At 31.1% G+C, this 14,935-nt stretch overlaps 1 protein-coding gene across 3 annotated transcripts in view; it reads left to right on the plus strand.

Annotated features, from left to right (window-relative positions):
• Positions 1–14,935, plus strand: part of LOC118204317 (choline-phosphate cytidylyltransferase B-like) — a 107,877-nt gene that overhangs the window by 72,398 nt on the left and 20,544 nt on the right. For all 3 annotated transcript variants that reach the window (XM_085818962.1, XM_085818963.1, XM_085818964.1), the window contains one exon: positions 9,983–10,129. In XM_085818962.1, the coding sequence (XP_085675088.1) occupies positions 9,983–10,129 (147 nt within the window). The remainder of the gene's footprint in view (positions 1–9,982; positions 10,130–14,935) is intronic.

Below are 14,935 nucleotides of genomic sequence, written 5' to 3' on the forward strand. Positions count from 1 at the left end.
AACAGAAAAATGTATTCTCCATAGAAGTGGTTGCAAACACATATGTTTATTATAGAACTAGAAAAGGATGTCCACAGGAGTCAAATAGCGCTCCACTCCTCTAGAACTTAGTTATTAACAGATTAGTGCAAGCATGGCTCCCTTTCTATGCAAAAATGATTTGCTGTGAGGCTAACTGAATGGTTTTAATTGCCAAAATTTCATTAGAAAAGATCAAAAACTCTTCATGGAAATATCTAGCATTATGGAAGACTGGTATAGCGAAAGGAAATTAGACTTTAATTTTTCGAAAACTAAGAAGTTGTTTTTTCCACAGGGTGGAAAAGTCATTAGGAGCCCCAAACTGAGATACAAAGAAAAAATAATTAAGATTGAAAAATGCCGCGGCACGCAATGAATTGGAAGTTGATCTGTCAGCACTATCCTTATCTTCAGGGCAGAAGTTTTTATTTTATTTGGCTTATAATTCCTTACTAAATGTAGTATTTCATCTTGATGTACTCCGTCATTGATATGATTTAAATCAAATTCCTCGTCATTATAATTCACTTCCGATAGTGAAGAAAGTGACACAGAGGTTATTGAAAACGAAAAAATTTCGATTGACAAATTAGTCGGTATTCTCGACACAGCAATTATAGGACTTGAACAGCGGAACTTTATAACTGAAGAAGAAATTATGTCTGTTTATAGAATTAAAGAGAAAGTATTATCACATAAAATGAAGCAACTTAAACAACTTACATTGAAAGAAATGTTTAATAAAGTAAACAAATAAATATTAAGCTTTCGTTTTGTAAATTTTGATACCCTTTAGATCATAATTGCTCTTTATTTCATAAATTACGATTTCATATTTTTAATTTTATAATTTCTGCATGCCATCTTACCAGATTTAAACTGATGACCTATAATCCGCAAAAATCGATAATCTGGAATCGCCGAAGTCCCGACGAGTCCGGATTAACTACTTTTGACTGCATTATAAAAAGCAACATTTATGACAAATGGAAGATGTAATGTGGAATCTTTCCAAAAGAAGTGCTGCATTTTAAAATTAAATCAAAAAATGAAAATTATCAGCAACATAGATTTAAATCAATTGATTTCAGAACATGAGAGATATCCCTTTTATATTAACACTTTATTTTGCTTAGTTTTGGTTTTTATGTTTTTCTTGCTATCTTATCTGTGTATAATTCCAGCAGCTGTATATTGGAAATGCTTGCTGGTTGTATTATTTTAGTTCCTTTAGTTTGTTTGTACTAACTTTTTTGTTACTTAGATTTTGGGGCCTGGTTTTCCTGCACTTATATTATATTTTAATTTTGCTTTATTATTTAACTGTATTAAAAACATTTTTATGGAAGTACGGCTTGGCCGCTGGATATTCTCATTTGTTGTCTGAGCTGGTGCAGCTCATGTACAGTCATAGGGCAAATTTATTTTGCAAAGAAAGCTGGGTTGCACCATATTGGACCGCCCTAGTCCTGTTTCATTAACTGTATTATATTAGTGAAAATATTGCATAGCTCAAGAGTGGGTGGAGAGCTACGTTTGCGAAAGCGGGAAGGGCAGCTACTGTTGTTATAAACTCAGAAATTGAATTTCGTGGAGACTTGGTAACAGATACCCTAGTGGCAATTACTGTGTTTGAAGAAAATAGTTATCTTGGAATGTTTTAATTTACTTCTCTATAATGGAGGACTTTGCATTTTTTACAATTAGAAGATGTCTTATACAAAAATGATTTTATAACTGTTGGGGATTTTAACTGCGAGAATTTTATATGGGAGCTTAATCCTTAGAGAATTTTGACAAATGATTTTATTTAATAGTAGGAATTATGAATGTACTTTTTCTTCACTTGTTGCAGAACAGGGTTTGTAGCGGTCCTTATAAGTGCTTATAAGTCCATATATTTAAAAATAAAATATAAAGGCCCTTATAGGTGCTTACTTTTTCTTTAAAGTCCTTATTTTTTTGCTTTTAGTGCCCCCCCTTCTTTTTTTTTTTTTTTAATGAACGCACTATTTTCCCCCCGTACTAAAGCTGAAACTAAATAAACATTTTTTCTTCCTAATATGGAATGTCAGATGGTGAGTCATACTCCCGGAAATAGCTTTTCCCCCTTTCTCTGCGTTAACATAACCTTTGGTGTGCACAAAGAGTACAGACAGGTGCCCGTCGTTCTATTGGTCAAAGAATTGCGAAAGCAGTAGAAAATTCCACTACATTCGGCATTCTTTTCCTCCCGCCCAAATACTACACACGTTTGAATTTCTATCAATTTATAAAATAAATCAAAAATTTGCATTCCCGTTCTGCTTGGTCAGTTCATATTCGTGTTTATTATGGTCGTTATGCTTATATTATGAGCATATGTATGAATGTTTATAATAACATAGTTGCAGTAATTGCTGAAGTATAGTAAACTTCCAAAAATGGTTGTGTTTTAACACAGATTAGCTTTCTAAGGAATAATATTCGGAATGGCTTAAATAAAGGGAAAGTAATCGAATAGTCAAAATAATTTCATTTTAATATATTATACAGTACGAAGGTTGGGAGGTCTCCCCTTTCGCCGCAAAATCTTGAATATTGAAACTGTTACAGTTCACTGCAAAACAAGCAATGGACTTTTTTTTTTTTGGTTACTTTCCAATCTGGATTGAATAGGACTAAAAGTTCTGCAGTCTACCAACCCAAGTGAAGAATGATTCTATTCCGGAAATTTAGCGCCGTCTGTTGAAAATTAGAATGAAAAACACCCAAGTTATTTAGTTCTTTATTCTCCCAATACCGGCAGCTGTTGATTCCGATTGCGTAATATCACGTAGGGAAAAATTACAGCGCACGTATTGCGCAATAACGTTTGCGATATTTTGCAGAGATAATGAATTTTGATGTTCAGTCCGAGATTTGTTTATGAACACTTACTTACTAACTGAAAGCGTTTTACTGTGCTTGCTAAGCAGAATATTTTTTAGTTCCGTTGGTTTATTTTTATATGATGCACATATTGAAATGTCAAAAGCATTTATTAACGGAAAAATCTAAAGAGCGGCTACAGTCTACCCCCCCTCCTCTCCTTCAAGTTACGCTCGACTGTCAGAATATTCACCAATTCCAAGTATGCGTGTTAGTTAAGCTTTTACTGTTAAAGATGGCTGCATGAAGCAAATTTCTGTCTTCTGATTTCAGAAATGTTCCTCTTTTTTACTTAAATTACTTTGCTTGCAATTTCTGCTAAGAGAAAACTGATATACAATGAAAATTTAGAAAATGTTCAGAATTTAGATTTAAATTATTTAAATATCAATATGAGTGGAAAAATAAATTGTATTTATTATTAGGTTCCAAACGAATACTATAAATATGCCTTATTATTATTTATTTTCTCTATTTTGAACTGAAATTTCATCATTAAATCCTGTAATATAGTTTAGTTCTTCATAGTTTTTTTTTTTCCTGTCATTGTAAACTAGTTCTGTAAATTGAACTATTATTTAAAATAAAAAAAAAGTAATTATTTTCCATGGTTGAGGTAATGCTTATTCTCTCTTAATAAGTACTTCATTTCTGATATTTTAAATTACAATTCTAATTTTTAAGGTTATGCAGTTGTGTATGATGTAATTAGACAGGTGCTTATTTTTTTTCTTAAAATGTGCTTGAAAAGTGCTTATAGGTGCTTATTTTTTTAACTAAAATGTGGCTATGAACCCTGGAGAAGGCTGAACAGAGCTTGTTTTGTACTGTTCTTGTATAGATGTTACCAAAGTTAAAATGGACATTTTAGAGGAGATTACATTAAGTGATCATAAATATATTACCACAGATGTAAGACAAATAGGTGAGATTGATAATAAAAAAGTGATATTTTCTAAAAATGTGGGAAGAGTTGATAAGATTTTGTAAAAATATAAAGAAAATCTTATTGTTATGGAAGATTATATGATAAATGCTTGAACAATGGAAGAATTAAATAATGTGATTTCACAGGTTGAAAAACAATATAATGAAACAAATGTTGATTGATTTCAGATGTAGAATTAAAGAAAAAGGTGTAATTCCTTGGTGGAATACTGAATTAGATCAATTTAGACTTAGGTAAGAGTCCTGAGGAAAAGTTTACAAGTTAAATAGACTTGATCATCAGGTTAGAATTATGAGGAAGATTGAATATAAAAAAAGTTTGGCCATGTATAAGAAGATGATTAAACAGGTAAAGAAGAGATGTAAGAATAATGATTATTATGGTGGATTTTTCAAGGTAGCCGATCATAAAGTTTAAAAAGGCATTATTATTATTAAAGGTAATAAAGATGGGATGGCCACGTCTATTAAAGAAATATTTAAGAATATGATAAGAGATTTTAGATTTAAATGAGATAGAACAGGATAGATGTTTAGAAGATGTTGACTTTGAAGAAGATAGAGAAAAGATGGGTTTTATTAATGAGGAAGCTTGTTAAAAAAGTCTGAGATAAATCTGCACCTGGGGTTAGACAGGATTAGGGCTTTATAATTAAAAGACTTTTTGTGTAATACCTTTCTTTCTTCTTGATTATGTATAATAGATGTTTGTGATTATGTACTTTTCCAAATGCATGGAAAATTGGAAAACTTATTTTTTTGCTGAAAGATTCTTCTGATCTGTCTTTTGAAGTTTTTTCCAAAATTTATGACAAACTCATTGTAAACAGGTTTTAATATCATATAAATTATTTGAATAGTTTTTCAGATTGCCAGTTTGGCTTTCAAAAGGGCAGATCCACATAAATGGCATTTCATCATGTTATTACAAGTATTAGAGAAAAGAGGAAGGTTAATCATGTGGCTCTGGTCTCATTTGAGGTTAAGAGAGCATTTGACTTAGTGAAGTGATCCTCCCTGCTAGGTCATATTAAAAATGCTGATATTACAAGAAATATGTTTCAAGTTTTACAAGACTATTTTATTAATAGGAAAATTGTTTTTAAGTGAAGCTCAGATAAGATGAATATTGAATTTAATGTATTTAGAAGTTGCCCACAAGGTTCCTATAGTGCTCACCTGTTCTGGGGCCTTGTTGTTAATGGCTTATTGAAAGACTGCACAATACCAAATGTACAGATTGTCTATTATTCTGATGACATCTTGGTAATTATTGAGTCTTTGGAAAAGGTGGAAAATACTTTTAAACAAGTTGAAATTAAGTTTAAACATTGGAGCCGGATTAAAGCAATTGAATTTAATATATAAAAAAATTATGGACTTCCCCCTTGTAGTAGCAGGAAAACAAGACCACCAAAATTTTAATTTGCTGGAAAGGCATATTAAGTTTGATTCAAGTATTAAGTATCTAGGTGTGATTATTGACTAGAAGTTGAATTTTGTAGAACATTTTAAAAATATGCATAGATAATGCTGACAAAGTTTTAAAGTTTCATAAATATAATGAAACATTAAATATGAAGAGTGCTACCCTGCGAGAAATTTATAAATGTGTTATTCTTCCTAAGATCTGCTATAGTATTAGTTCATGGGAATGCAGAGCAGGGGAGATGATTAGATTACGATCTAAACTTGATATGTTGCAGAGGAGCTGGCTGCTAGCCATTAGAGCATTTAGGACCATTTCAACAGAGGTGGCTTGCATCCTGACTGGCATCCCACTACTTTCGATTTCCTATGATTATCTTTATGGAAAATTCCCAATTTCAGATCAATATGTTGAAGATATTCAGGTGTGGGGGGGGGAGATCTTATAAGCAGTAAAGCTTTCCTGTAACAAAATGAAGATTCTACACATTTGCTAAAAGATTTGAAATTCTATATGACTGCCTGAAGTTTTCTCCAGGTGAATTGGACATTTATACCGAAGGTTCCAGGTTTGAGGGGGATATTGGTAGTGTTTTGGTTATTTATTTCCACAGAATTGAAATTGAACATATTAAAATCAAACTTTAAAAAAAAATGATGAATTCAGTCTATGAAGAGGGGTTCTGTGGAATAAGACAAGTATTGTATTGGATAGAAAACAATTTGTCTGTTAAGTATGGAATTATATATATATGGATGCTGCAAGCTCTTTCTGGTCTGGAACATAAAAACAAATTCCGAAATGAAATTAAAGATATGTATTTTAAAATCAGAAATAAACATAATATTAGATTAGGCTGGATCAAGGCACATGCAGGAAAAATGGGAAACGAGGGCAGACACCTTTGCGAAATTGACTGCATTGAGTGACGGAATGGAAGTCCAGAATATACAAGATTCATGTAAAAAGATTATTACTGTTACACAAAATGATCTCATAAATAAATGGAAAGCTGGAGATCGTCCGTAGAGACGTTGACTTGCTAAAAAATATAAAAGTCAGCAAGAAAATGAAATTTCTTGATGATAGATTTAAATCAAATATTATCTGGACATGGATGATTCCCGGCTTATTTAAAAAAAGTTGGTCTCTAGGATAACAATCAGTATTTGAATTGTAATAAATTTGGGGATCTCAAGCACTTTTTGGAGGAATGTGTATTAACTGGTAGTGCAAGGTGGGGGAATATAGAAAATATTGTAACAAGGACTTTGATAAGAACTATAAAAATCTGTTGTATTACACAAGGAGGATAGTAAACATAATAAACTGTAATAGACAAGCTATAGGTGTATTATTATGATTTTCACTGTATGATTAAGTTTGTGTGTGTTTTGTTCATTTTTTATTATTATTTTCTTTAGTTGTTATGTGTCTGTTTGTTATGATAGGTGAATTAATTGAAATTCATTAATAATATATATTATTTTGTTTCATTGTTTCTTACTAACTATTTTGTTACTCTGTCCTGGGTCCTGGCTTTTTCAGAGGTATTTTTCAATTAGCTATTAATTTATTCTATTAAAATTTTTGCTTTGAGCGTGGCCAGGTCGCTGGATGCCATTGTTTGTTGTTGGATGGGTTTGTCCCTATTAACCATATAGCTGGATAAATCCAGCTGTGGGGGGCTTCACCTCATTAAATAGCCACCCTACTTCTAATCATAAATAATTCCAGCCAGCGATCCGGCTGTGTTCCTCAAATGAAATGAAAGAAAGCTTCCGGAAAACCAAAGTTGCAACTAAGTGAAAATTTGCATTTTGTTATTCATGTTATAGAGGTAATCGCTGGTCAAAATTTTAATTTGTAGTATATACATATAATTACAATAGTTGTGAAGAAATGTCAAATATAAGAAACTGGTTTTATAAATATTCAAGATGTGTATACAATCAAAAGTCTTTAATACGAACCTCAAAGTTACAAACTTTCTGTGCATGCGTAAACGCATTATGCATTTACGCATAAGCGTTTAATATATAACGGATGGTATAAGCTAGGCTAAAATGATCTAATTATCTATTTCAGTTAATGTTGCAGATTGCGTTGTTCCTTAATCTTCTAATTGGATCCGGCTTATTATTTTTTGCAGACTCTTAGAACAATTTTATAAAAAGTAAGCTTGAACTTTCGATTATGTCAAAAAGAGTTTCCGATTCTGGAGCTGCCAAAGGATCTACAAAGCGAAAGCATGTGTCGATGTCCATCAAGCAAAAAGTGGAATTGCTGCAAAAAATGGATAAAGGCATATCCTTTGTTTCTCTAACCATTTTGAAATGTGTTTATCAATTTCACGCTGCTCTGCGGGAGGGGGGGGGACGTCGCGGCACGCAATGAACTGGAAGTTGATCTGTCAGCACTATCCTTATCTTTAGGGCAGATGTTTTTATTTTATTTGGCTTAAAATTCCTTACTAAATGTAGTATTTCATCTCGATGGACTCCGTCTTTGATATGATTTAAATCAAATTTCTTGTCATTATAAATATCACGAATACTTATCAAATAGTTTGCTGGTTGCAATTTTCTAATTTTGACTATTCGTAATGTATGCTTTATGCATGCGCGCGCTGAAAGAAATGTTTAATAAAGTAAACAAATAAATATTAAGCTTTTGTTTTGTAAATTTTGATACTCTTTAGATCATAATTGCTCTTTATTTCATAAATTATGGTTTCATATTTTTAATTTTATAATTTCTGCATGCCATCTTACCAGATTTAAATTGATGACCTATAATCCGGAAAAAACCCTAATCCAAAATCGCCGAAGTCCCGATGAGTCCGGATTAAAGACTTTGTACTGTATTAGTAGAAATGATTAATTTTATGAAATTAACTTCATGTATTATAAAAATCATATAAAAACTATCCATTTCATTTAATTCATTAATAATAATGAAAAAAATTATATATTTAAGCTATAGAACTTTATACGCATCGATTGTTTTATCAGTACCATTTGTGGAATTCCATATTGTCTTTATTAAGCATAAATTTCTTTTTACTTATGGAGAAAAACATTTTATTATAATTAACTGAATTTCAGATGTTTCTGTTTTCCCACCTAAGTTTTAAATGAACAGTATTGTTCACATATATAGCCCTTAGCACATTGTTCACTTTGCTTATTACAAATCCTTCACTGAAGTTCTTCAGTTGATATTACTTCAACAACTTCTCTAGCAGTTTCAAGGCATGAAGCTTGCTTGTGACTTTGCTGCTTGCTCATGTCACTTTTTGTTAGCACTGATGAAAAGTATGGCATAAAAGTTCTGTCAGTGGTAATAACATTAGGATTCAATCATTTATTTAGTATGTGGCAGTTAAATGTCATTCCACCATTGCAAAAAAGCTCCTGTGCAGCAGTTTGATATTTGAACTACTCTGTATTGTGAGCATTTGACTGATCCACTCACTATACACTCCCTCTTAAGCATAGTGTAATATGTGGGAAGGCAACTTGTTGTTGCAATTAAGCCCGTACTGTGTGCATGTTTATGAGCCCTTTGTGTTAATGTGATTGATCATTGCATTGATGGATTGTGACTACAGTGCATGGGTGTGCCCATTATTTCACTGTGAAGAATGGCATGTGTGATGTAGTTCATCATTTGTCTTTCTGTCATTTGGTGGGCAGAGGTGGGTATTCCTGTTACTTTTGAAATCTTCTACTGTGGCAGTCCCAAGGTGTTAGGTTTGCTTGTGTGACTTTCAGTCTTTGGTCATATCACCATCTGTTAGCTCTGATGGGAAGTGCAGTGTATGAGTTTTCGTTGCCCTTGCTGATGGTAGACAACCTTGAGATTCGATCATGGATCTATTACATGGCAGTCACCACTACGCGAAAGAACTCCCATGTGGTAGTTTCTGATATTTGAACTGCTTCATGTTACAAGCATTTAATTTATCCTTGCGATGATGAGACTTCTTATAAGAATATTATTTTAATTCCAATTCTGAATTTATGAATTTAAATCTGTAAGTGACAGCTATGCTCAATTTCCAGTTTTGAAAGATTAAATGTTTTCAGCATTACCAATCTTATAGGTGCATTTTATTTATTTATTTATTTATTTATTTTTTATTTTTTTAAGGGAACTTGTTTTCCACATAACAGTTTTATTGTTCTTTATTAAATATTTTAGATATTAGAAGTCTTAATACATTTTCTTGCAACTTGCTTTCTGGCAGTTCAAGAATATTGTATCTTTTTCTATCATAGTTGGAAAAGAATGATTATCTTTACTTTTAAGCAGTTTTTTTTTTTCTGTGACACTAGAACTTTTAATAATGCGTGTTTCTCTTCCTAATATTGAATCGTCATTTTGGGATTTTTTAATGAATTAGTTTTATTTTTAAAAAATTTCTAGTTTCTATTAGTGCTCCTCAAACAGAGCATCTCTTGTTTAGAATTTAATGTACAAAGGAACTAAGAAATTTGTTCCATATTTTGTGTCATTTATAGAAGGTACCACTTTATCTGTAGAAGAAGAACCTTTCATATTATTTATGGTGTTCAGTTGTAGTTTGTTTTTATTCCTTACAACTAAAGTTAAATCATGCTATATATCTTTAAGATTTGAAATTTTTGACTGAAACCTTTTCTTTTGTAGGAAAAAAAGTTTTTGCTACAGAATAAAATGGACAAAATAAAAGGGAAATTGGAAGGTAAAAGGCATGAAATCATTCACAAATGGGAAGAAAAGTCTAGAGAATTCATAAATAATTTTTTAGATTTATTTGGTAAAGATGGCAGACTGGTGAGTAATCCTTTTGCAATTATTTTCAAAATTTTATGTTTAAAATAGGGTACCATTAGTTAAGTAGATAAGGAATATATTAATAATTCATGTTGACGTTGATTCTTGTAGCATCTATCTGCATATGTTTTCATTGCTTTTTCTTAAACCATTCAAACATGTGCTACATCTAACAAAAAAAATTGCAAGTTTTTCTTAGAGAATTTTCTGTAAAGGAACCTTTCATAAGGCAGATGACTTCCTTTGTTGAAATGAATAAATTAATGCCTGAACTAGATGTTTGAAAAACATATTTCATATAACTAAGACACTGGGCAAATGATTATCTTACATGAATATTTAATTTAAAAATTGTATAGGCTGTGTTTTTATATTTAACAACTTTCCAAGTTCAGTTTTGCTGTTAAAAATTTAAGGTATTCATTATCAGTATGGCTAATGTTTTAAATAGTTTTGAGAGATCTGAGTTTTTTAGATATTTAAAAAATATAAACCCCAGAGAAGACGACACATTGTGACTGGTATCCTTTAAGACTTCCGTTTCAATCCCCTTAAAAAATATAAACCTCACAGAAGATAACACATTGTGACGGATATGCTTTAAATCTTGGCTAATGTTTTAAATAGTTTAGAGAGGTCTGAATTTTTTAGATATTTAAAAAATATAAACCCCAGAAAAGACGACACATTGTGATTGGTATCCTTAAGACTTTCGTTTCAATCCCCTTAAAAATATATAAACCTCACAGAAGATAACACATTGTGATGGATATCCTTTAAGTCTTTTGTTTCAGTCCTCCCTTCTGATATGCTATATTAATAACTTGTATTTATTGATAATCTAATTAGATAAAGAGGGATCTATTCCTTCAGACATTTGCCAGAATGGTTGGCACTGGTTTGGTAGGATCTCTGCCAACTTTCAGGATTGATTTTTTTTTTTTTTCCTTCCTCATAAGTTTCTTGGTCACTTAAGTCAGTTATCCTGGCTCATATTTTGTTAGCAGTATTTTTTTTCCCCAACAGAATATATAAAGTGACATTTTGGTAACATTCATCTGATTCTTATCTCTAGTCGCTTAATAATGAACTGCAGCATGTATATTTCCTCCCTTGGGAGGGAGGCTGATTCTAGAGGAATAGAATATTTGTGAAAAACAGCATAGTTGCATATATTTTTAGAATTTTATGAAGGAAAGGAAAATTGTTAAAAATATTTTATTCCTTAATGCATTCAAATCTGCAATTTTAAATTTCTGTCAAGTTAATTGTTGTACATGCTAAACTTATTTTAAATTTGAATACTATTTTAAATAGTCATTTCAAGAATTGAATACAAGTTCAATTGAAATTCAGTTTACATAGCAAATTGAGCTTTTCTGTAACTGATTTAATCTAGCATATTATTTTGGGCAGGCTATTATCAAAATTAAAGTATGAATGTTTGAGTATGTAGAAAAGACTTTCTACAGGGTTTGTACAGTCCTTAGGTTTTTTTGAAATCGATTTTTGTTCCTTAAATGTCCTTAATTTAATTACCAAAATGAGTAGAAGGTCCTTAGTTTTAATCATCAGAAATTTGTCTCTTTTTACGACTAGTGTGAATTATTATTTTGGAGGAATAGTTTTGGTGATCACTGACAAATATGGTTATCTTTTGAATGGGTTCGTGGATTGTAATTTGTTCCTATTTCCAATATAAATGGTGAGATACTTGAGTTTCTGAGCAAGAAATGAAACATAAGTATTTCAAAATTATTTCTCTTTTTTCTAATTAAGAACTCTTAAACAACTTTTAGCTTTTAGGGATGTGAATTCTTTTATTAAATGGTTCTAAATTTAGCGACTTATCAACATTTTGGCAATTTTGAGATCAGTTTCTAAGGAAATTTTAAATTCTGAGATCTGGAAATTTTTCGATAACTTTTTTTTAAAACATTGTAACATCAGTGTTTTAAAATATGTAAAACATTAATAAAAATAAATTTCATTAAAATAATGGTCATACTTGTATATTAAAATTAGTTATTAAAAAAATAACATTAAAATAAAACATTTTTATTTTTTGCTGTCATATAGTTCTATTTTGGCCACCTATTATACAGTATTTTGAATCTGAAAAATAAACAAGGTATAATGCTATAAAGCACAATTTATGAAATAATTCCTAGCAAAAGCAAAATGGCTGTTTGAATAATTAGAAATATCTTCTTTTTAATTTTTTTATGGTAAACGTTTTCCCCATGTTATTGTCTCAGAATATGCATCAGTTTTCTCTATAAAATTAATTTTATACTTTTCCCCTCTTATTTTTTTCCCAAAATATTTCTGTCGTTTTCTGTTATAGAATTCGTAGGTGTAATTTGTCTTTAGAATTTTAGACATTGCAGCTCGGAAAGTTTAGAATGATTTGAAGGCAAGATTTATAGACCCACGATTCTAGAAGATTCCAGAAAAATGTGATAAAATGAAAAATGCCTCCATGGTACTAATATATAATGGATGTATTTTGCAGAAAGTTTGCGATGAATTTCTTACTTTTTGGAGAACGTCTAGAACAACAATGAAAACATAATATTTGAATGTTTTACTTCTAATATCTTAACATGTTTATCTTCTCTTTATTTTCTTTACTTTTTACTAGACATAAGCATGGAAAATATCAAAAATGCTTCTAATCTTATCACATGGACAGGCACTATAGAAAGGAATTTTTTCATTAATAAAGAAGTTGAAAACTGACAATTTAAAAGATTCATCTAATATGCCACACACAGGGCTGGGGCTAGGCATTTTCCCGCCTGATGCAATCTCTGTGGATCCTAAATTCTGAATTCTGCTGTCTGCTCTAAATTCTAAAAGTTTTGTCATTTCTAGACTTTGTTGCTTGCTGTGTCACTAAACTTTAAAATTCTGCCACATCAGCTCTGTAACCAGCCCTTACCATATACAGTACAAAGTCCGAAATCTGGACTCGTCGGGACTTCAGCGATTCCAGATTTGGGATTTTTCCGGATAATAGATCATCACTTTAAATCTAGTAAGATGGCATGTAGAAATTATAAAATTAAAAGGATGAAATCATGATTTATGAAATAACAAAGTATTTATGATCTAAAAGATATCAAAATTTACAATAAAAGAAGCTTAACATTTATTTGTTTGCCTACCTTATTAAACATTTCTTTCAATGTAAGTTTTTTTAAGTTGCTTCGTTTTTTGTGCTAATACTTTCTCTTTAATTCTGTAGGCAGACATAATCTCTTATTTAGTTACATAGTTGATGTCCTGTAACTGCTGTTTCAAGAATTCCGACTGACTTGTCAATCGAAATTTTCTGGTTTTCAGTAACTTCTCTGTCACTTTCTTCAGTATTATCTGGATTTAGAACCATACTACAGATTTTTCCATTCATGATATAAAACCTTTTCTACATCATCTTCATTTATTACCACTTCTCCAAATTTCTTTACAAAATCCGTTAATTGGAAAATTTCACCGTTGTTTTGCAATATCCGAAAACCTTTCAAATTAGCGGTTATCATCATCAAATTTAGCTCTTCTTTACTATTCATATTTGGCTCTGCATCATGAGCGTGGCGACTAACGATAAGTTGTTCCATTAAATTTTATCTTGCTTCTATTGCGCACTAAGACAATTAAGCCTGAATTGTATTAGGTTAGTTATTTATTATATTTATGTCTATTTCTTGCACATGCGTAAGGCTTATCAGAGTTCTGAATAAATAAATTCCCACCATATATTTTAGCCTTAGGGCTGGCACTAGGTATCTTATCACCTGACTGCAGTCTCTGTGGGTCCTAAATTCTGTGATTCGATGCGGCGATATGAGCCTTGGCGCTGGTTTTGGGTTTATGTAAATAACAAATCGGGTATTCTTAATTCAAATAGCCCTAAATCTAATCTTTGGGTCTATGAGTATCATCAAAAAATCTATTTTTAGCATATGGGAAAGAAATTTTTGTTAAATTTTTCCTCGTCAACATTTTTTAGCACATTTAACTTAAATCTGTAATCATCGCCAATCGTAATGTCAACATAAAAGGTTACCACACTCATTTATTATTCAATTACTAGCATAAAAAATTGTGTAGGCATTACTACATGAGTCATTACTCAATTTGTCATGTTTTGATAAACATGCGGTGCTGAAAGGAAAGTATAGTAAATAATGATTCACCACGTTGATGTCGCATCAACAATGTATCTATGTGGAATATTTTAGTTTGAGATGTATGCCAAGCAGATACGGAGCAACGGAGCCAAATTAGTGATCATACAAATTTATGCTAAAATGATTGTTTCTTCAATAACAAGGTATTTTATTTTGTGTCGGAGTAAAATTAAGAATCGAAACTCTCCAGATGCTTATTATACGTGGAGAGGGGAATCAAATGCGCATGCGTAAAGTCAACGAGAAAACTTTGTAGGTATTTTTGATGTTTGGATTTTAGATCATTCAGGATAATGGACATCCGAATTTCGACTTTGTACTGTATATTTCATATTTCTTCTGAATGTTCATATGACTAAAACAAAATTAGCAGCTTTTTCTATACAGTCTAAATGCATTTAGATTTTTAAATAATAGAAATCTTTAAATCCAGAAATTCTAAAATGAAAAGGAAGTGCATTGAAGAAAAAAACTGAGTACGTAAAGAGAAAGAAAATTATTCTTCGAAGATGTGTACAGTTATTATTATGTAAATTACCCAGTTGTTTATAATTTCAGCCTTTGCTATAATTTCTCATTTTGATTTCCTCACCAGAATGCAAATCACTTG

Source organism: Stegodyphus dumicola, chromosome 6, assembly GCF_044657685.1.
Source record: "Stegodyphus dumicola isolate Sdum_Otavi_A_Nest chromosome 6, ASM4465768v1".
In the NCBI taxonomy this organism is placed as follows: domain Eukaryota; kingdom Metazoa; phylum Arthropoda; class Arachnida; order Araneae; family Eresidae; genus Stegodyphus; species Stegodyphus dumicola.